At 46.4% G+C, this 20,700-nt stretch overlaps 1 protein-coding gene across 1 annotated transcript; it reads left to right on the top strand.

Moving 5' to 3' along the window:
• The first annotated feature begins 14,418 nt into the window (after window positions 1-14,418).
• On the top strand, window positions 14,419-16,525 carry NKX2-8 (NK2 homeobox 8). Its single transcript, XM_059179686.1, has 2 exons — window positions 14,419-15,000; window positions 15,673-16,525. The coding sequence occupies exons 1-2, from the start codon at window positions 14,844-14,846 to the stop codon at window positions 16,230-16,232; spliced, it is 717 nt and encodes a 238-aa protein (XP_059035669.1). The 5' UTR covers window positions 14,419-14,843; the 3' UTR covers window positions 16,233-16,525.
• Window positions 16,526-20,700: the final 4,175 nt, after the last annotated feature.

Genomic DNA, 20,700 nt, shown 5'->3' with positions numbered 1-20,700 from the left:
GTTTTCTCCTGGGACAGACAGGCTGGGAGAAAGGGACTAACTATCCCCCCTTAGTTTGCACATTGTCATGGCATAAACATCCAAGTGCCTCTTTTCCCTCTCTAAAGTGTCCTGTTTGGATAAGACATTATGTGCAAACTCTATGGTCACACCTATATTAAACGTTTATCCTATCAAGGCCAGGGACTGGGTCATCTCTTATTATCAAACCACCAGCACGGAGCCACAAAAAGCCATCTGATAGTCTCCTGGACTCGGTAGTTTAACCAGGGCTAATAGTCCTGCCCCCATAAAGTCTCTGGGGTCCAAAGATCAGTTTTCACACCCATAAAGGAGCTGGTAGCACTCACCTTCTGTAACAACAAACAAAGCAAAGTGACTACTGACCTGACCGTCTGGAAATTGAAAGGCCCTATGGAAATGCCCTGTTCCCAAACTTAACCCAACAACTGTCCCACGCTAAGCATTCCATAATTGCTTGTCAGTTCGATGACTACATGAGTACACTAGTAATGGTGAATTAACGGCCTTCAGTGGGGAAATGATTGATTCTCCTAAAACTGGAATGCTAAACTTAGCAATAAAAATGGACTTAGAATCTTATCCTAAAGCTAATTTATAGATAAGAGAGCAAAACAAACCTCTCCCACCGGCTTGCCGTGAACACGAGAAGATGTAAGAGAGGAAATAAGTAATCGAGAAATACTAGGGCAAGGGGCAGATGAAGCCACAGAGCAGCTAACGATGACACAGGAGGAGGGTCCCTACAAGCTGGCTCTTACTGTACCTCGGGACTGGCAGGGGCAAGACCTACCCTACCTGATGCTCTGGTAAAGCCCGTCACCCCTAGACTGTGAGGAGCCAGGATGGAGATCTGAGCTGAATCTCTTGATTCTTGTTTAACTTGGGAGCTTAATAAGGGAAGTGCCTTGCTTATGCCAGGGTGGAAATTCCACTCCCCACTGCGCTTTTATGACCTGACGGGTCCCTCACTAAAAAGCACCATAAAATGCTAATTCATCTTCTCTTCTGATTGGAAAGGGAAAGTTCAATTAGAAAACAAAGCACTGACGTGAATTTGTTTTCGGCCTGGGGGTTAGAATGTATGATTGTGGGATCATAGAAGTCTGACATTCACGTCAGATGGCTTTTTGATAGCACTGACAAAAAAGAGATGCTGACAAAGGCAGGAAGCTCAACTACATAGCACTCCATACTGATTCTGCATATTTCTCTTAACCCTGGAACTGGCCCTGACCCCGTCATTTGGCATTTTGTGGCATTTGGGCCCCACATAAATTATAAAGGCTATGGAATCTTGTATGGAGTGATAGGATGTGGATGTGTGCAAAACATGCCTTTTCTTTTATTTTTTTTAAGATTTTATTTATTGATTTGACAGAAAGAGACACAGCCAGAGAGGGAACACAAGCAGGGGGAGTGGGAGAGGTTCCCAGAGCAAGGAGCCCAATACAGGGCTCAATCCCAGGACACTGGGATCATGACCTGAGCCAAAGGCAGATGCTTAACGACTTGAGCCACATAGACACTCTGACTTTTCCTTTAGAAGCAAAATGTTTAACTTGGAAAAATTAAAACTCAGCTCATCAATGAGTGCATTTCCCATTTCTTTATGCTTATCATATGTGATCCTCTCTGAATGTCAATGACTGGAGATTGGATGAGTACTTAGAGCACCCATGGGTGCCACTGGTCCCACAAGGATAGCAAGAGAGGAAGACCCTTTCCTCAACAAGCTTGCTGTCTAATTGGGCTGACAGGACAGGTACATGAGAAATAAGTAGTGACATGAGGCAGAAACAACAACCATTCCAATGCTCTGGAAACCCTAGTGAGAAGCAGAGAAATGACAAGCTAGAAGATAGAGGAATGAAGCCCTACCCAAACAAGCCAAGAGAAAGTGTGGTACTTTGGGACCATGACAGTTAGAAATTTAGGCATGAGTTTTCTGTAGTTCTTTCCTGCTTGGTCAATACCATTAGACACCCCCTGTTGTGGGATAGACTCCTTACCTGCCACTTCATCTCAGTTCCGGTGACCTCATTCATATTTTTCACCCTGCTCACGGAATTATATGACCAACTCCTGTGCCTGTGCTAGGAACCTAGGGCCGGTTTTCTCATCTCCAAATCACTGCAGTGGCTAATCACTGATTTATCCTGCTTTGATTTCCTCAGGAGGTCCATAGATCAGGTCTTTTAAGAGATGATCTCTACTTCCCCCTCCTGATCAGTTCAGGTTTCCAGGTTCCTTCCCCAGTTGCGTGGACATCTTCCTAGGAACCAGAAGCCACTCAGAAGAGTAGCAACAAGGCAAAACTAGCAGCGTTGATAAGGAGACATAGCCAAGCAAGTGATGGCATGTGGCCAACCACACTGGGGTACCTTCCGAAGATACGTGCCAATGACACAAGTTTCAGAGGTGGGAAGATTTGGATCCATATCCTGGTTCTGCCATGTAGTAAAAGGGGAGTGTCATAAAACACAACTCCCAGGTTGATGAGGTCTGATGGAGCTACATTTTATAATTTTATAAATTATATTTGGTATATGCAGCTTCTTTTCTGGAAGCTTCTTCCAGAAAAGACTCGCATAAAGGACGCACAGGCCCCTCAACCCAGTGGGGAGCTGCTGAGAGAGATTTAACTCCCCTGGGGAGACTCATCTGTACTTAGTAGCATAGTAATTCATTAATGCCAATTAATTAATTAATACCAAGGAATCCAAAGTATTAATTATTAATACCCAGAAAAGGTCATGAACTCCTGCTTGTCAAAAATAGTGGATGCACCATTAACTGGCTAGTTTGGTTAAGAGAGAGTTCCCATCACATAGTTTTTCACATAAAGAGAACTGAATAAATGTTTCTTGAATATACTATATAATAATATGATATATTCTATATCAGATGTAAATTCTCAATTTTTCAAATAACATCATACACTGGTGATAATGTCAAAACCATGCAAAATACAGGTTACTCTAGGGAGACGCATAATTCAGATATTCCAGGCTATTTTAGTGCTCAGACACGTTACTTTGCATAGTGGCTCTCACTGAGTGTAGTAGGCTGAATTCTGTCCTCCCGAAAGATAGGTTTCAACCTTGGGTACCTGTGAATGTGACATTGTTTGGAAATAGAGTCTTTGCAAACTTTCTTAAGAGGAAGTCATATGGAAGTAAGATGGGGCCTAAATCCAATGACTGGTGTCCTTCTAAGAAGGAAAGAAGGCGCACAGACAGACAGGGAAGAAGACTACAGAGGCAGAGCCTGGAGTGTTACGCTGCAAGCCAGGGAACACCATCAGATGCTGGGAAGAGACGGGGAAGGACCCTTCCTCAGGGCCCTCAGAGGCAGTGTGGCCCTGCCAAATGTTGATTTCACGTCTAGATTTCACCTCCAGATCTTTGAGAGAATCCGTCTCTGGTTGTTGGAGGCCACTGAGGCTATGGTGACTTTTTGTGGCAGCCCTGGAAAACAAACACACCAGGATATACCTGACTGGACGTTTCGATGCCCACATTTTATTAGTAGTCCTCATAGAAGCAGAAGTTAGATTTTAATATGAGAAATATTCCTTAGTATATTTGGAAGCATCTCATTTAATAAGCCTATACTTTAAAAAATAATGATACATTACTGAAAAATTATGTGTATATCAAATTGTAGCACCTGAAATAATATGCTAAGTACCCCGGAAGCTTTCACCATTAAACATTCATGTGCAGGGAAAACACTGGTAAGGCAATTCACCATCCCTACAGAGCAAATTTTCAGGAGTAATAGTAGCAGAGTAGTGTGACTTCTTTCATTACCTCTAAGCCAGCCCTGTTTACTTTAAAACTCTTGCTCTTTTCTTATTAAATTAGTAATTACCTGGACCTGCTAAAATTAACAAAATTAAGTACCATTTTGAACAAAATGCTGTTTTTCCCTGTTAGATTAAAAACTTAGCATAAAACTCTCAGCCTAGGAAAGTTCAGGTTGCCTTTTATTTACAGTCTTTATCAAGCAAATAATATTCATATTTTGAATTATGCAAATAAGCATTTACATGATAAATCGTAATTGCTCTCAGACAGCTGTTTATAATTGGGTAAATGAGACACACTTTTAAATTGTCTAAATACATACTCCCATGTTTACATATTTATACACTAGGCTGTAACTGTTCTGAATCAGCTGTTAGCATCTATTGTGCCTTATGCAGACCAAGGGAAGAGAACTTTTCACTAAAAACAGCAAAATCCCTTTTTACTTGCTCCAAGATGGAAGGATTTGGTAAGACGGCGGAGTCCGTCTCGTCTTGTCAATGAAGGGGTGACCTCACTCAGCATACCCTTTGCCTGTGGGCATTGCACACTACTTCAAGCAGGAAATGATTTTATATCACTTTAGCTGGGTGGGGAATTAACTCTAATTCATATTCTTATCTGATTAGGTGCACCGGTGATGAAGGAAACAGGTTCCTTCTAATGGAATGTTTTTATATCTTAAAAGTCCAATTGTCTTATATTTAACAATGTACTCTGTGTCGATCAAAAAATTTCAACAAGTATTTCTTTTGAAAACACAGAAGAAAATATAGAGCACCGGCGCCTGTCCTGGAAAAGCACCTGGCATGAGCACGTCTGAAATGTTCAGAAAGCAATTAAAAGGAAAAGCAGATGGTCCAGTCTCCCAGAGCTAAGGGAACTTAGAAAACAAAAGAAGGGGTAGGATGCACGATCTCGGACAAAGCGGCCTGAGTTTCGAGGACTCTGTGAGCTAGCTCACTTCTCCCTATAGAGTAAGGACTGGGGGGGGGGGGGGGGGGGACTGCTGTAAGGCAGCCTGGATGAGGACCACAGGGCCTGTGGAATCAAATACACAACCCTCTTCCCTGCACACGTGCCCCGCCCCCACGCCCTCCCCTGGAAATCCAAGAGCTGGGTGTTGAGTACCACAGATTTGCCATTCCCTGACCATTCCCTGTTCTCCATTTTTCCCAGTAGGCAAAGAATCCTCCCCTTGACCCTGGCCTTAAAAAATGAATAAATAAATAAATAATCTTAATGCATTTCCCTTTGCTTTCTTAAAGCAGTCAATATTTGCCTTGTTCTGCTTCCCTCTAGGCAAATGCATTTGTTTCTAATTCACCTGACTCTGTTCTTACCTGGTGTCTTATATGGGCTAGAGAGAGAGAAGTTTTACAAGATGCTCTGGCTGAATTGAGAGGATTCAAATGCTACTTCAGGGATTCACACACGGGGAAGAATGAATCCTGAAGCTCAGACACTAGCAGGGAGAACACCTTGAGACAGCTGTAGAGGCACCAAGAAATGAAAACATTAGGGCTTGGGAGGCTGAGCCTCTATCCTTCCATTAAGTGCAGTGAGAGCCTTTGCATTGCGAGCAGAGATTTAGCCATAGCAGCAAGTGGGCTGAGGCCAGAGCTCTGAAGCAAGAGGGTCTGAGTAATGCTGCTGCGTTTAAGGAAATCTCTTCTACAGGCAACTTTTTCCTAACTCTGTCAGAAGAAAAGCTACTTCAGGGACTAGTAGCACAGAGCACGGTGAAGTAGAAAGATGCCTAGATTAGGAAAATCAGGTCTTGAAGCCAAACTGGGAGATGCTAGGCAGGTCACCCAAACTCTCTGTGCCTCAGTTTCTTCTTCTGTGAATTGGATGAAATTCAACTCCGCTCTGTGACCGCCGATCCGAAACTTAGGATAGCACAGCTTCCAGCTGCTGGGTGAATATATTAAACTCTCCGGCCCCATCCTACATTATTAGCATAGCAACAATTGCCGTGATGGACGCCTACTAACCATGGGCAAGTACCGTGCCAAGCACTTTACATGACATATCTCAGGAATCCTCAGGTATGAATGGCGATTTCTAGAAGAAATGACTGTTTCTGTCTTATAGGTGAGGAAACTGTGACTCCAAGAAATGACAAAAGTGGATCCAGGTTACCTAGGTTATTCAGAGACTCAGACTTCGAATCCGGATCTGTTGCTGTCGGTCTGATCCCCAAAGGTGGTGCGTGTTGGAAAGAAAAACCAGGTGTTCCTTCCAGACTCTGGCTTTGCTTGAGTCAATCAGCCTCTGTGCCTGCAGAGTTCCTCATATATTTGTGGATTGCAATTTTCTCAAAAATGGTGCCCCCAGAGGGACTTGCATGCTACTGATTATAAGGCTGGGTGGGTGGGCAGCCTTGTGGTAGAGGGTGGAGGGAGGGTTATATTTGTGTAATTCAGTTGACACTAGTTAGTATTAGGTCATTATCCTTGACAGCCTTCTAAATCTACCAGGAGTGTGACTACTGGCCACAGAAGCCAGAGCGCAGACCTCCTGCCTTGTGGGGTACGTTTGGAGGCAAAAAATTGGCATCTGATAAAAGTGTGGCGTGGAACAGCAATATGACAATTCCTCACCACCTTGCATCCCTCCTGAGCAGGACCCTGGGTGGCTGGCCTGTCCCCGCCCCTTCTCTGGCTCCAGGTCTCTGTCTGTCTCCAGAATTGACTCAGATCACCTTGGGTGGTCGCTCCCATGGCCATTATGCACGTGCAGCTCTCTGCCTATTGACATTAGGGGATGTGCCCCCACCTTCCCTTTGTTTCATCCTCCATTTAAGACACATTTGTTCTCACTGGCTTTTAACTGGTTTTCAATCTATGTTCATTGCTAGGGTGAGTTATCTTTTTTAAAAAACACAACTTGCAATGGGTTTCTATGCTGTCCAATTAGTATTGTTAAGCTGTTTGGAAACAAATACAACTTAGAGCAGATGAAATCACACTCTGCTAGTCACTGAGATGCTGCTAAAAAGCAAATCACAACAGGATTCCTAGAAATTAGCCTTAGTTCCCAACAAGGACTTTTAAAATGCTGTAGGCCTTTAGGTCTTAATTGGTATCTGAACAAAACCATCCGTTCTCCTCTGTACTTCTCCATGTATTGCTCCAGGGCTGATCAAATCAACTCCCTGCCTTCCTTTTACCGACTTCCAGCTGGTAAGCCTTAACTGGATGGAGTTGGGTGATCACCAAGGCGAAATGGGCACCACTCTTCCACTTTCTCTTACCTTCCTTTACCCAGTCCCTTTACCTAGTCCATTTCACCTCCATTCCGTGTGGACACCTTGGATTCGCTTAGAGACATTATCAGGTTTTCTCCCCTATTCTGCTTACCCCTTGGGAAGCTCCTCTGACCCATCAGCTATGGAGAATCATTATCCCACCAGGAAGTGAATAATAGAAAATCTCAACAATGGATAAACAAGTGTGCATCATGGAAGGAGGTACTCATATACTTTTCCTAATTGTTCCATAAAAGAAATCATTAAGATGATAATTCATGAAAACTGGGTGGTTTTTATTTTTAGTATAGAAGAAACCAGAAGGCTAAATTTACTACAGATGACCTGCTAATTATATGGTCTAACCCCTGGCATTCTGACATCTTGAGCTTACACAAAGTTCATCCTTTGATAATCATTTCAATAATATGTAAGAAATAAAATGTCTAACCTTAAGCACACATATTATTTCTCAGATCTCCCCCTTCGAAATTTGTTTTACGGCCCAATCCTTTTGCTTAAGGAGAAAGGATTGTTGTTGGTTTGTTGTTTTTTTTTTTTTCTTTCTCTTGGTTAGTAGTCAAAAACAAAGAAGCAACTAAAATCCTATGTGTAGTCATCCATTTCTTTTTTCATGCTACCCACCATCCAAATATACGCAGACCTCCAGTGCCTAAGAACTAAGTTTCGACTATGTATCCTGATGTCATAACCATCCAGAAATATATCAATCTAATTTTTTATAAATTGTCTTGATTTGAGGAGCTGGTAATGAAAATGAGCAATAGACACATGCCGTGTCAGACACAGTCTTTACAGTTAGTTCATGTGGACCATGGACAGAAGGCTGCAAACAGAGTTGGTGGAAATGGAGGGGAATGACCTGGGGTTGTTTGTAAGTTAAATGAGAACTTGACAAGCAGGTGAAATAAAGAAAAAGACAATACAGGTTTTATGAAGCACTGTCTTAAATTTCTTCAGGCTCATATTACAAAGCAAACTATTTTAAGGCTAAGAAAAAAAACCAGTTTAGGATAGATCTTGTTAAAAAAAGAAACATTCAGTAGGAGAATTTTTTTTTTCTGTCACTTAATTGAAGTTCCTAACCAGTTAAAAAATACACACATGTATTAAAGGTGAACCTCTCATCTTGAAGATACTCAAGCTATTATTTAAAAAGCCACCTAAAAAAGTACAGCTTCATCGTACATCGTGGTGTTAAATACATAGCATATATGTGCTAGCATCAGAATTTATTTAAAGTCATTTCTTAGTTGTTTCCCAACTTGAATAAGTCCGATTTTGGGGTTTTAGGATTCAGCGCAAGGCAAATACAACAATAAATTTCTCAAGAAATCCTAAACACCCTTCTTCATACCCTGTTGTTGAGTTAAAGTTAAACCCAAAATGCCCAGTGTTGAGTTTTGTCGTTTATATATTTGTCTGATGGCTCCAGAGGTAGTTTCCATGGTAAGTTCCCTGTGCACAAGAAGCAGGGTGAGTGGAATGTCTCCTTCCAATGAAGAACTTTTCACTGACAGTGATAAAGGCCAAGAACCTCCCTCACACAAACAATTGAAAAACAGAACACGAAGGACATTTTTATTTTGTTTTGTTTCCTTTGTGTGGTATGTGACTTCAGTGCAAATACCCATTTAATCAAGAACACAAAGACAGCCACCTTTGCTGGCAAGGGATTTCCAGAGACTGCAGTAAACATAGAGCTCTTTTACTTTTGTGTGTGTGTCTGTGAGGAAATTCCCGGAGCTTGTCATTTCATGCTCTTGTTATACATTTTTGCCTTCTCTTGGCAAAAAGATTTTTTCCCAAAGAAATCTTTAAAAATAAACTCAATAGAATCTAGAAAAACTTGAATGCTTTAGAGGGTGAATTGTATGTATTTTTTAAATTTTCTTACTGAGATATGATGGATATATAACATTGTATTAATTTAAGGGGTACAACATAATGATTAGATAATTGTATATGCTGCAAAATGATTACAGCTTAAGTTTAGTAATTATCCATCACCACACTTAGGTACAATTTTTTTTTCTTGTGATGAGAACTTTTAAGGTCTTCCCTCTTAGCAAATGTTAAGTACATCATACAGGGTTGTTAATAATAGTCACCACGCTGTGCATTACATCCCCAGGACTTACTTATCTCATAACTGGAAGCTATTGTAATTCATTTTTAGAAATATAAATACTTGTGGAAAGCACATAGAAGCCACTGTCGACTGGAAATTTCTCATTCATACATTTTTGTTTTCGTCTGAGTCGATGAGATCAAATTGAACCCATTGCTCTAAGCCAGCCCACACTCACTTTTTCTTTCACCTCTTAATCATTCTTTTCTAATACCTTCTATTACAATGGACTTTCTTTCTCCTCTTTACATCCTCTTCATCCCCCTCCCCTCCACACAATTTCTTCAATTCTAGGGCTCTCACAGTCTATCTGCCTTCAAGCCTCTCCTTAAGCTTTGCTTCTCCTGGGTCATCTATCCTGACTCAGGATGCAGTAACAAATGCGAGTGTACATTGTAACATTCTCAAATGTATAAAATGTAAAGTAAAATTTTATTACTACTGCTGTCATCATCACTGTAAAAAAATGGAATATCTGATTCCTTAGACCTCTGACAGACGATGGCCCCTGTCTTCAACAGAGATTACCAAATACTCCTCTAGCCTAATGGTTGGTTTAGTGCTGAAACTGCTGCCAAATAAGGCAGAAATAATATCTCATTTTAATAATGCAATCCTTTTAAAATGCCAAAGTTACCTCAAAGTAAAGGTACATAAAAAAGAGACCCTGTTATAACGCTTGGGTGAGAAAAAGTACCTAATTTGAAATGCAGTGATGGTGGTAAGAGCATGCACTGAAGGGAGGCCTGTGGGAGGTACTAGGGCAAAATCACAAAATGTGTTCCTGGGGTCAGTCTACTCTGCCGGTGTCTGTATGTGACATTACATGTGACGTAGGGCCTGGACCTTTATTGCGTAAACATCAACTAGGATACTGTCTTATATAAATTATATCCGTATCAGTCAAGCACAGGAGTATAAAGTACCATCTTTCAAAAAGGATTAGACAAAAACGAAGACGTTCAGCTCTGAACAAATTAAGATTCGTCACCCTCTCCAAGGTGTGTGTGTTATTATGTCTATTCTGACAGCTTACATTCCATGCTAGCATTATATGAGAGCATCGCAAAGTATGGGAAAGACCAGAAATACTTAACAAACTAGTTTAAAATTTTATTAAGTTATTTGTTGGCTCTTTAGGAAATGGAGACTATACATATTTCATTAAATATCTTTATAATTCATTGAACTCTATTACTCCCTATATTTTTTTTTCAACAACTAGATAAGCGTAGTCGGAAGGAAAAACTTTTCTCCTGGAGATCAACAATGACAACAAAAAGTCCCTGGAAAGTCAGTATTTCAAGGAACTGAAGATGGGATCTTTCAAATCTTGTCGTTTGACATTGGGCAATAAAATCTGAAGCCCATTCCAAAGATGCCCTAAGTCCTCAGTCTGAAAGTAATTGCCCTTCCTTGTCCTGTATGTATATATCATCAGTACAGCCAAGAATGAGTTGCAGCAAGGCCTGGACCACCGCCAAGCAATTGATTATTAGCCATTAAAAAGGAAATGTTTACTTATTCATGGCAACTTGGTTGCAGGAGGAAAGGCAGAGAGGTCTGATTTTAAATGCTGCTTTTTCTTTCTATCCTAAGTCTGATCAGGATCATTCACTTCTTGGAGGTATCAAAAGCCCATTTTTATTTTTCCTTTTGCTATTTTAACCAGAATACTGATAAAAAGGGGAGAGCAGTTGCTGTGAGGCAAAGAAAAATGTCCTGGCAGTTGAGGGCCCTCCATCTATCAAGGGGAATTTGCAATGTTGCCTCTCTTCAATACTGTATAGATTTGCAGGATTTTGTGAAACACTTAACCAAAATGGAAGGATTTAAAAACGGAATGCAAGATATAGATGCAATCATTTCTTTTAAAAATCAAGATACTTTAGTTTTATTTCAGAATTTTCTAGTCTTAAATTCTTAAGCACGCAGCAGTGGTGATCATCTTGGATAATACTTTTGAAAAGGCGATTAATGCAGACTGCTTAAATACATTCACTATAGCGCAGATGCCTAACGATTAAAAACTCTTATTAGGATTAAGATGCACTACATCTAATTACAGGGAAACAAATACTTACCTAATTAAATAATACTATTCATAAGCCATGTTGAGTTGCAAAATTAGTTCAAATGTCCAGAATACCAAACAATATTTTAAAATCTAGAAAGGATATTCAGTTAGATTGTTTACTTGTGATACTAAGAATCTCTTATGAATTGGAGGCAATTTATATAAAAATTTCCAATATGTGTAAAACTCATTTTGCCTAGTTTTTCCAATTGACCCCATTTCAAAATAATTTTCTCCTTCCACGTCTTTGAGTCTGATATGATGAGGTGATAAAGAAAGCATCTTTCACTAATAATTCTGGCTGTTTACCTCCTTTCCTCCATTACTTCAGAAGGCACAGTTTGCATGGAACAAACTCCTGGAGTCCCCAGGCTCTGGTTCTTAGAGGTAATTTAGATAAAGTCCCAGAGCCCAGTTGAGAGGAAGATTGGACTAGCCTGCAGAGGCATTGAGGAACCAATGACACAGGGAATTTGCAATGCTTTCTAGAACCAGGAGGTACAGAGTTCTCCTGGGATATTTAGAACACAGACTGGGACCCGGGAACACTGTTGCCAGACCAAGAAATCTAAGGCTAGAAGTAATATTTGGAGCTAATCCCAGTGCTAGCTCCTTCTCAGAGCACCACTGCTAGATGTGTGTGTGGGGGAGGTGGGGTGGATATCTCTTCTTTGGGAGCCAAATACTAAGAGTAAAAGCAAATATTTGATGCTGAAGAGCTCTTAAGAATTGAAGAGTGCCATTTACTTATTTCTACATGTCAGTGTGGGCTTAGGATGTTAAATAGATTAAAAGGCTAAGAGAGGTCAGTCACTCCGGGAAAGACTCTTCTTCTGCATCTCCCGACTTGGTTCTCTGGTTCTCTTTCCAAAACTGTTATCAAGCTCACTCCTACTCTTGTGACGGGTCCTTTGGAAACTCAGAAGATGGCATGTCCTCTCCTAGAACATTCTGGAGAATGCTGAGTCAAGAGTCCTGGGGATGAGTGCCAGAAAGTTGGGGGGAAGGGGACTTGTGTGGGTGGATGGGGACCAAAGTTGCTGGTTAATTCAACAAAGATAGTTTTAGAAAAATTCCAGAGGTATGCAATCATAAAACTGTCAGGGTCCTTAGAAGTTACCATATCTATTGTCTTCTGTTTCATATGGTGTGTGTGTGGGGGGGTAGTGTTCAGAGTGATGAGGCCATTAGAGCTAGTTAAGAGCTGGGCTGGGATACCAACTGACTCCCAGGCCAGAGCTCCTGCTCCCTGACACAGCCATGAAGCTCAGACCCCAAGTGAGAGTCTATACTAATGCTTCCTTAGGATGGTCTTTGCCATGCCCTCCTTCCACCTGTCTGAGAAAATGGGCTAGCAAGGGGTTGCCAGCCATCCGACTATCTGGAGAGAAGTCCAAAAAGCCCTGGGCTAGTCTGTGACCTGCCCCATCTCTGGGACTCTGGAGTTTAGGTGCTGGGGCGCAGTGGGCACGGAGTTTGGGTTCCTGCCACGCCCTGTCTACTCCTGGCTCCCCCTGCCGCCCATCTCGGAGAGGACAGCCAGGTCATTTCAATTTAATCTTATTTAAAAAGACATAACTAATAAATCTATTGCCGGGGCGGCAGAGAGACGGCCAGCAGAGTCGATCGTGCTCCCAATCCCATTGAACCCCATTGAAAACCATGACAACACGGGACAAGCTCGGATTTATCCCGGCGTGCTAAAGAGCTTTGTGAGCAGGCGTCAATCACCCATTATTTCGGACTGAACAAATGCAAAATCTTGACTGGAACAAATGCTTCCAACAGGTCCGGGGCGTCGAGCTCCATTTCCCCTTTGTCCGCGGCCTAGCAGTTGGCCCGTATTGGGGTTGCCTCCGCCCGACCACCCAGCGCGCTGCGCAGCCCAGGGCGCCTTGGGCACGCTTGACAGGGAGGCTGATGGGGAGGGTGCACCGGACCAGCGAGGCCCGGGCCCCTTGCACAGGAGCCAGGTCCCAATTAAGCTCAGGTGGAGCTAGGATTTCGGGTTCGGCCACCCAAGAGCCGCGTCCCTCACTAGAATTTAGCAAGCAAATACCCAAACCACGGCTTCAGAGGAGAGGCCTCTGAAAGTGCCCCCAATGAGTCCTAGACCGAAGCGGGACCACGAGGGGAGCCATGGGCCAACAAAATGTATCCGCGCCGTCTGGCTCCCTGCGCCTTCTACCTTGATCATTCTCTCCGGCTGGGGCTGTGGGAACCAGATCCGAGATCGCAAAGAAACCCCGGGCAGGCTAGGCTGTCTTTTCTGCCGGGCGGGCCAGTCCTAATTCTCCAAATCGGTCCAGTACCGGACCAGTCCCAGCGGCTGCCTGGAGCGGGAAGCCCAGGCCAGAGGCCTGCCCTGGGGCAGAGGCCGTATCCCCGGGTACTGGGCCTGACGTTGAGGCCACATAGCTGAAGCTCACAAGTGGCGCCAGAGGGTCTGGCGACGCCAAGGAGGCCGCAAGGCCCTCACGGGCTCCGGGTGAGACGCCGCCGCCCGTGGGCCCCAGAACCGGCCTGGGCTGGGCTCTGAGGAGCGCCGCCTCTGGGGCTGAGCCCACGACCCGCAGCAGCCGGGCGGGGCTGGGCTAAGGAGGGTGGAACGAAGGACGTGAACAGCTTGGCCCGATTCTGCCTCCGTTTTGCCAGTCTGAGGAAAGGGGCGCAGAGCTGGGGCTCCTGTGCTACTGCCAGCCCTTCCCCAGTACCCCTTGAAGTGGGGGGAGGGGGGCGTTTGGGATGTGGTTCCTACAGGCTTTCAATAACCCTCGGCCCAGAGGCCGGCGGGACCAGGCCACTCCTCTGTGCCCGCCTGCAATTTCTCGCCTCTGAATCCTTAGAGGGGCCCAAACCAAAAAGAGAAAGAGCGCGCCGGAGTTTAACGCCGCCTTGTAAATCACTTTACGGATAATTGCGGGAAACGAACACTCTAGCAAACAAGCTCGAGAAATAAAGCAAACAGGGAATAAATTCCTGGGTGCTCATAAACCCACCCATGCCGCCCCCACCCTGGCCGGCGCTCCTGCGGGGCCAGGCCCCGTGTCAGCCCAGGAGGAGGAGGAAGCTGGGGCTGAGACAGGCGGGTGGTGACCACCGCTCGCCACCCAAGATGTTATTCATTGGTAACAATCCCCATTATCTGTCCCCACTTTGGGCTAATCAGACAGAATCGCTAATGCCGTAGAGCTGCTTCCTGCCGCCTCTGGGAGGTAACGGGGCGCCGAGGGGCGGGGGACGGGACGGGGCGGGGGCGGAGGCGGAGGTTGCACCTTCCGGGCTCGCTCAGTCTTTGGTCCAGCACTCATTCAGGTACTTAACACCCTGCATACCCGGACCTCGGCTTTCAAAGCATCCCGGGTGGGAAGAGTTGTTTATATAAACAGAGATTCCGCTGTAAGCGCGCTAATATCCCGGCAGCCAGCGCATGGCGTGCGCCTCTGGCTCCCACCCGTAGCAGCGGCGTCCCCGGCCGCCCCTCAGTTCCCAGCCTGCCCCGCCCCCGCCTCCATCCCCTCCTTGGCCATGGCCACCTCTGGACGCCTCAGCTTCACCGTGCGCAGCCTCCTGGATTTACCCGAGCAGGACGCACAACACCTGAGAAGGCGGGAGCCGGAGCTACGCGCTCCCGGGCCCGGCCCCTGCGCCACCTGGTTGGAATCCGAGCGCAGCCACTACCCCTGTGAGTAAGCCGAGGACCACTGCGGGAGCGGGGAGAGGGGAGCAGAACCACGCGCCCGACCCATGCGGGACTGGGAAGTCGAAAACAGTCTTTGCCCCTGACTACCAAAAACCCCTGTGCCATTCGTGACCTACTCAGCACATCCTGAGAGCAGATCCTTGCGCCTGGTACTGACGCCCGGGATCTGGGTTTCTGTTTCTAGAGGTCACAATATTTAAATATTAAAGAAATGGCCTTTAAATGTCTGAAAATGCGGCTACGTTCCCAGGCCTCGGTCAGGGATGGGCAGCAGTGGCGAACCTAGCTCTCCAAGCCTTTGCAAACCTCGGCAAACTATTGCAATAGACCTGGAGGTGGCCTGCGTTGGTGACCCAGCTTGCGGTAAATTCGTCTGCTAGCAAGCGACCAGTGTGGACTTGTTTTAAGAGGGTCCTGGTGAGCTTCTTAGGAGGCGCGGTCTCCGGTTATGGTATAAATGAGGTCCCTGAATTTGGAGAGGTGGGTGTCCGGATGTGGTGGGCCCAGGGAAGGAAATGGTCGCAGCCCTAAAGCCGCGGGCGAGTGGCGGCGCCCTCCCGCCGGTGGCTCCACGCGCGCGCGCGCGCGCGCGAAGCAGCCGGCGCGCGGAGGGGCCAGCGTCTCATCAGGCCGTGTCTCCCTTGCCGTCCCCAGTCTCGGACGAGAGCAGCCCTGAGACCAGCCCGCCCGACTCGTCGCAGCGGCCGTCTACTGGGCCGGTGTCTCCCGGCTCAGATGCTGAAAAGAGGAAGAAACGTCGGGTGCTGTTCTCCAAGGCGCAAACGCTGGAGTTGGAGCGACGCTTTCGGCAGCAGCGCTACCTGTCTGCGCCCGAGCGCGAGCAGCTGGCGCGCCTGCTTCGCCTCACGCCCACACAGGTCAAAATCTGGTTCCAGAACCATCGCTACAAGCTGAAGCGCGCGCGCGCCCCTGGAGGGCCAGGGGCGGCGGAGTCGCCGGACCTGGCAGCCGCCGCCGAGCTGCGCGCCGCACCGGGCCTGCTGCGCCGCGTGGTGGTCCCTGTGCTGGTGCGCGACGGGCAGCCTTGCGGCACCGGCGATCTGAGCACGGCCTCCGCCCAGGACAAGAGCGGCGCGTCCCCAACCGCCTGCCCGTCGCCAGGCTACGCCGCCTTCGGGCCTTGCTCGGCTCTCGGCCTCTTCCCGGCCTATCAGCACTTAGTGCCCCCAGCCCTGGTCTCCTGGAACTGGTGAGGCCATTGCGGGGCGCGGGCACCTGGGGCTACCCCGGACTTTGGAGTAGCTCTGCGGCCGAAGCACGGCTGGAAGCGGAGATCCGGACAGTTTTCCCGGCCCCACCTCTCTGCGGGCCCCACCTCCTTCGGCGCTGGGGTCCCTAACCCCGCCCTCCCCAGCCGCTGAGCAGGGAATTTCAGCCAGCATTCCCCCCCTTTCCTCTTTCTTCGACGCCAACCCCAGAGCTAGATTTTATTGCTTAAAACCTTATTTGTATATTTTAAAATAGCTATTTGTATGGGAAGCAACGTATTTTTAAAGAAATAGAATATTTTTCCTCTTTGTGGTACGAGAATAAAATGTGGAGGGTTGGGTCCCCCGAGCGCCTGCCGGCGCTGTGCTTTCCGGACCCGAGTCCAGGACTCTAGTCCACTCTTCCCACCCCGGGTTGGATGGAAGGGCAGGTCCCAGGCCCGATGCAGCTTTAGGAAGATAGTGGGGGAAGGGGTGGAGGGAGGCAGGTGCGGGGAAGAAGCCAAGGGAACCCTGAGATCCCTGACAACGGGGAGGTGGCGGGGAGATCAGTTGGAGGCCCCTCTGGACTCCCGAATCTGCTGGTGTTTCAGACACCAAAAGTCAACCGAGTTGGCCAGGGTAGGACATGATAAGCTTCCCCACAAGGACTCTCTGGAGACGTGCCAGGTGAGCTGGGGGTAGAGCGTACTGCTTTGGAGCAGCTCAGGCCTGGTGGCAAGCTGTCCTTTTCTGGACCCAAGGAGCACCCACCCGAGCACCCAGAGAATTCGTAAATCCCAATTAAGCCTGCGAGTGCCTCGCTTGGCATCTGTGATACCCCCCCCCCGCCTTAGTTCTACACCTGGCTGAGGTGGCATGGGGTAGCTTGATGAAGAAATCAAAGAGTGGTGGGGAAATGACCCTCCTCAGGGCTGCCAGCTGAGGGAAGACGGCTTTGGAGACCCCGGATGGGACAACATCTGTGTGGGATCTCCTGGTGGGTCTCATTTCACCGGAGGTCCCGATGCACTCTAAGCTCCGGAATCTGGGGTTCCACCCTTGGAATTTGGAACTCGCCTTGGGCTCAGTATGCGGATCCGCAGAGGTCCCTATGCAAGTGTTTACCCCTGGGAGAAGTTAGGGCCTGCCTCCTCGGTGCCCACTGCGAGGACATGTGCTTGAGGAGAGTAGGTTCAGGCATCCCATCCAGAGAAGGGAGCAAAGGCTCAGTGAGGTCTGTGAGGCAGACACTGGGCCAGTTCCAGACCCCCTTTTTCTCCCCCCTCCCCAGGAGGTAGGGTAGCTGAGGCAGGGTTATCACCTGAAATTTTGTGGGGTGGGGAGATAGAAGACAGAGGGGGAAGGGAGTGGGGTGTTTTGGTCTCAGCTGCTGGCCACCTTGCCTTCCATATGGATGCGGTTATCTCAGAAGAATCTCTATCCTTAAACCTCCTTTTGTCTTGGAAACTGAAAAGGGCATTGTCAGGCCTGAAAAGGACCTAGACAAAATCCGCACTGTTTCAATTCAGGACTCTGTTTAATCAGTCCCTGGTGACAATGTCGTGGGTGTTAGAGAGGACAATAGTATCTTTTTAAACCTTTTTAAACCTTGTGGCCTTCAGGAAGACAAAGGACTTGAATTTTATGGGCTTACAACTTCAATTAGAACAGTGCCAGTGTGCATGGGAGATTATCAAATTTGTATCATAAAACCTCTTTCTAATAAATGATTGCCGGGGAGGGAGCCTGGACATTTTAAGACATATATTGAAAACCACTATGGGGGCTCCCAGTTAGCCCTGGCAGAGCAGATGAGAAAGAGAAGGGGGCAAAGATTCCTGAAGAAGGCCCTGGCTGGGACTTGCCCCTGTGTTTAGCTGGCTGGGTGCTTGGCTCTTCCGTGCTCTTCCTCCAGAAGGAGTGTTTTCTCCAAGACTGGAGGTAAAGATCCGTAACTTTGCTTTCTGCTCTTGGCAGTGGCAAAGACCCGCACATTTGGGAGAAAGTGCAAACTCATTGTGTCTTGCCTCTTCTTTTCCTGGAGTTACAGAGGAAGTGGGTGTGCAAAGTGGTGAGAGCCTATTGAATATGAGGTCCATACTGAGGGGTCTGAATCATGAAGAGACAGACCTTTTTCCCAGGAGGTTCTTTGGGAAATCATATCCTCAGCGAAATTCATCTAGAGGTCCACTCTGATCTGAAAGTCGAGCTTCCCAGTGAAGTGGTCAAAGCCGTAGCAGGACGCCCACCAGCAAGCCAGCTGATGTCCTGGGCAGGAAGGGGTCAGAACTCTCCTATGACATTAGCATTAAGAGCCATTGTATAGAAACTGTTACTTGCTTCCTCTTGCTCCTTTTCTTTAGGCCTGGCCTTTTAGAGAGGAAAAACCACAGGGAAGAGTTAAAAATATATTCCCATCACCACTGACCCATTTTAGAGACTCAGGCTGTCATTTTTCTTCTGTTCTTACCTGAGATCAGCTGTGAAAGATAAATGTCAGTTTTTCTGTGTGACCTAAAAGAGCAGTTCTTCTAGGTGCCGACAAGAGAAGCTAAACCCAAGGCTTCTTTCCAGGCAGCTGGGAGAACAGTTAGGATCTTGCTCCCTAGATGAGAGTATTTTAAATCTGCTGCCCATCACCCATATCACAAATGGGATTCACACTCAGTGTTGAAACTTTCTGTGTTCCAGGTATTGTTCTAGACACTTTCACAGTTCATCTCACAGAAACCTTACATATTGTATATGTAATATGCCCATTTTACAGATAGAAGCAGAGGCTCAATGAGTGGGAGTAAGTGACTTGTCGATAGCAGTTGTAAACCTCATAAAATGTCATCATCATCCTTTGTTTAACCCACATTTGGGCATCCTGCAAACTGCCCTTAAGGAAGACAATTGTAATTTTGATGTGACAATGTATATACTACCCAACCATCATAAAATAGTCCTTTTTTAATTTAAAGATTTTATTTATTTATTTGAGAGAGAGCAAGAGAGGGAGAGAGAGCCCAAAGAGAGAGGAAAAGGGAGAAGCAGACTCCCCACTGAGCAGAGAGCCCATGTAGGGCTCCATCCCAGCAATGCCCCCCCCCATCTGAGATCATGACCTGAGCTGAAGGCAGACACTTAACCCACTGATCCACCCAGGTGCCCCCATAAACTAGTCTTACAGATACTTCAGGGCCACTCTCAGAAACTGATCACATGATATCACAGCAGTTTCTAAAACTTACTTATGTTTCTTGGATACCAGGCAATATTCTAAGTTCTTTTACTCATTAAACTTGTTCAGTTTTCACAACGACCCCATGAGGTGGTACTGCTAGTCCCACTTCACGGATGAGGAAACTAAAGGCCAAGGGGTTATGAGTAACCTGTCCAGGGTCACACAGCTAGGAGCTGACAGAGCCAGCAAGGAACACAGGCGTTACAGCTCCGGATCCCACATGTTTCACCACATGGTGGGAACGATTTCCCATTCTTTACGTTTTATTTCTCCCAGTTGGTAGTCCTGGTTACCTTACAAATGCCGGTCTGAGACTATGTTCTCCGTTTTCCCCTTCCTCCCTCCTCTCTTTCCTTCCCTTTCCCTTCTCCCCTCGTCTGCCGAACTTCTAGCTTGCTCACACAGCCTCTGTGTTGCCGCTCTGTGTGCCTTCCTGTCCAGCTGTCAGTGAAACACAGCTCTTGTTGCAGGCCACAGTATTTTCCCGTGACTATCATTCCACCATTCTTCTTCCAGAAAAACATCTGCTGCGGCTGCCTTGACACCAATTGTCCACGGGGCTTTTGGCAGAGTCGCTGCTGACTCCGATAAGCTCCTCTAAGCTTTCCCAACCCCCAGGCCCAGACCCCCGTGGAGCTTTATGACTTTGGCTTTGCTGGCCCTTTCCCCAGCCATCTTCCTCCTTCCTGGGTCTCCAGTGTTATCTTTATTATTAAATATCATCCTCTTCACATTTTCCCTCTTTCCTTCCATTGTAAACACTTTTCACTTCATCTCACTTAAGTCTCTTGTGGGTGGAGATTGCAATTTTCACTTCAATTTTCTTTCCTCATTGTTCAGAGGATCGTACATCTTAGCAAGTCTCTTATCTGACCAATTTAGCACTTTAGAATCTTAGATAATGTGTTACTGATGGGTTAGAGGGAAGTTATTTGAGCCCAGGTTAACCTATACCTTCCCTTCTAACAGTGGAGTTTAGGTGTTTCTTGTTCCCTTGCTTCTTACACACACAATTAACTTGCCTCTTACACACACACACACACACACACACACACACACACACACACACACTTTACAACCTTAAACCATTTTAGACTTAGGAATAAAATGTTCAGGCAGGATACTTTGGGGCTTAGCATAGTTAAATAGTTTGTTAACCAAGTTTATCTGTTCTGTGCAGGTAATATGTAGACATGAACAATAGAGTCAGAGGAGCTTTTGGAATGCTCAGAAAGTAGTCTC

The sequence above is a fragment of the Mustela lutreola genome, chromosome 7 (assembly GCF_030435805.1).
Source record: "Mustela lutreola isolate mMusLut2 chromosome 7, mMusLut2.pri, whole genome shotgun sequence".
In the NCBI taxonomy this organism is placed as follows: Eukaryota; Metazoa; Chordata; class Mammalia; order Carnivora; family Mustelidae; genus Mustela; species Mustela lutreola.
The sequence above is the reverse complement of the archived record's forward strand: the minus strand, read 5'-3'. Positions and strand labels throughout refer to the sequence as shown.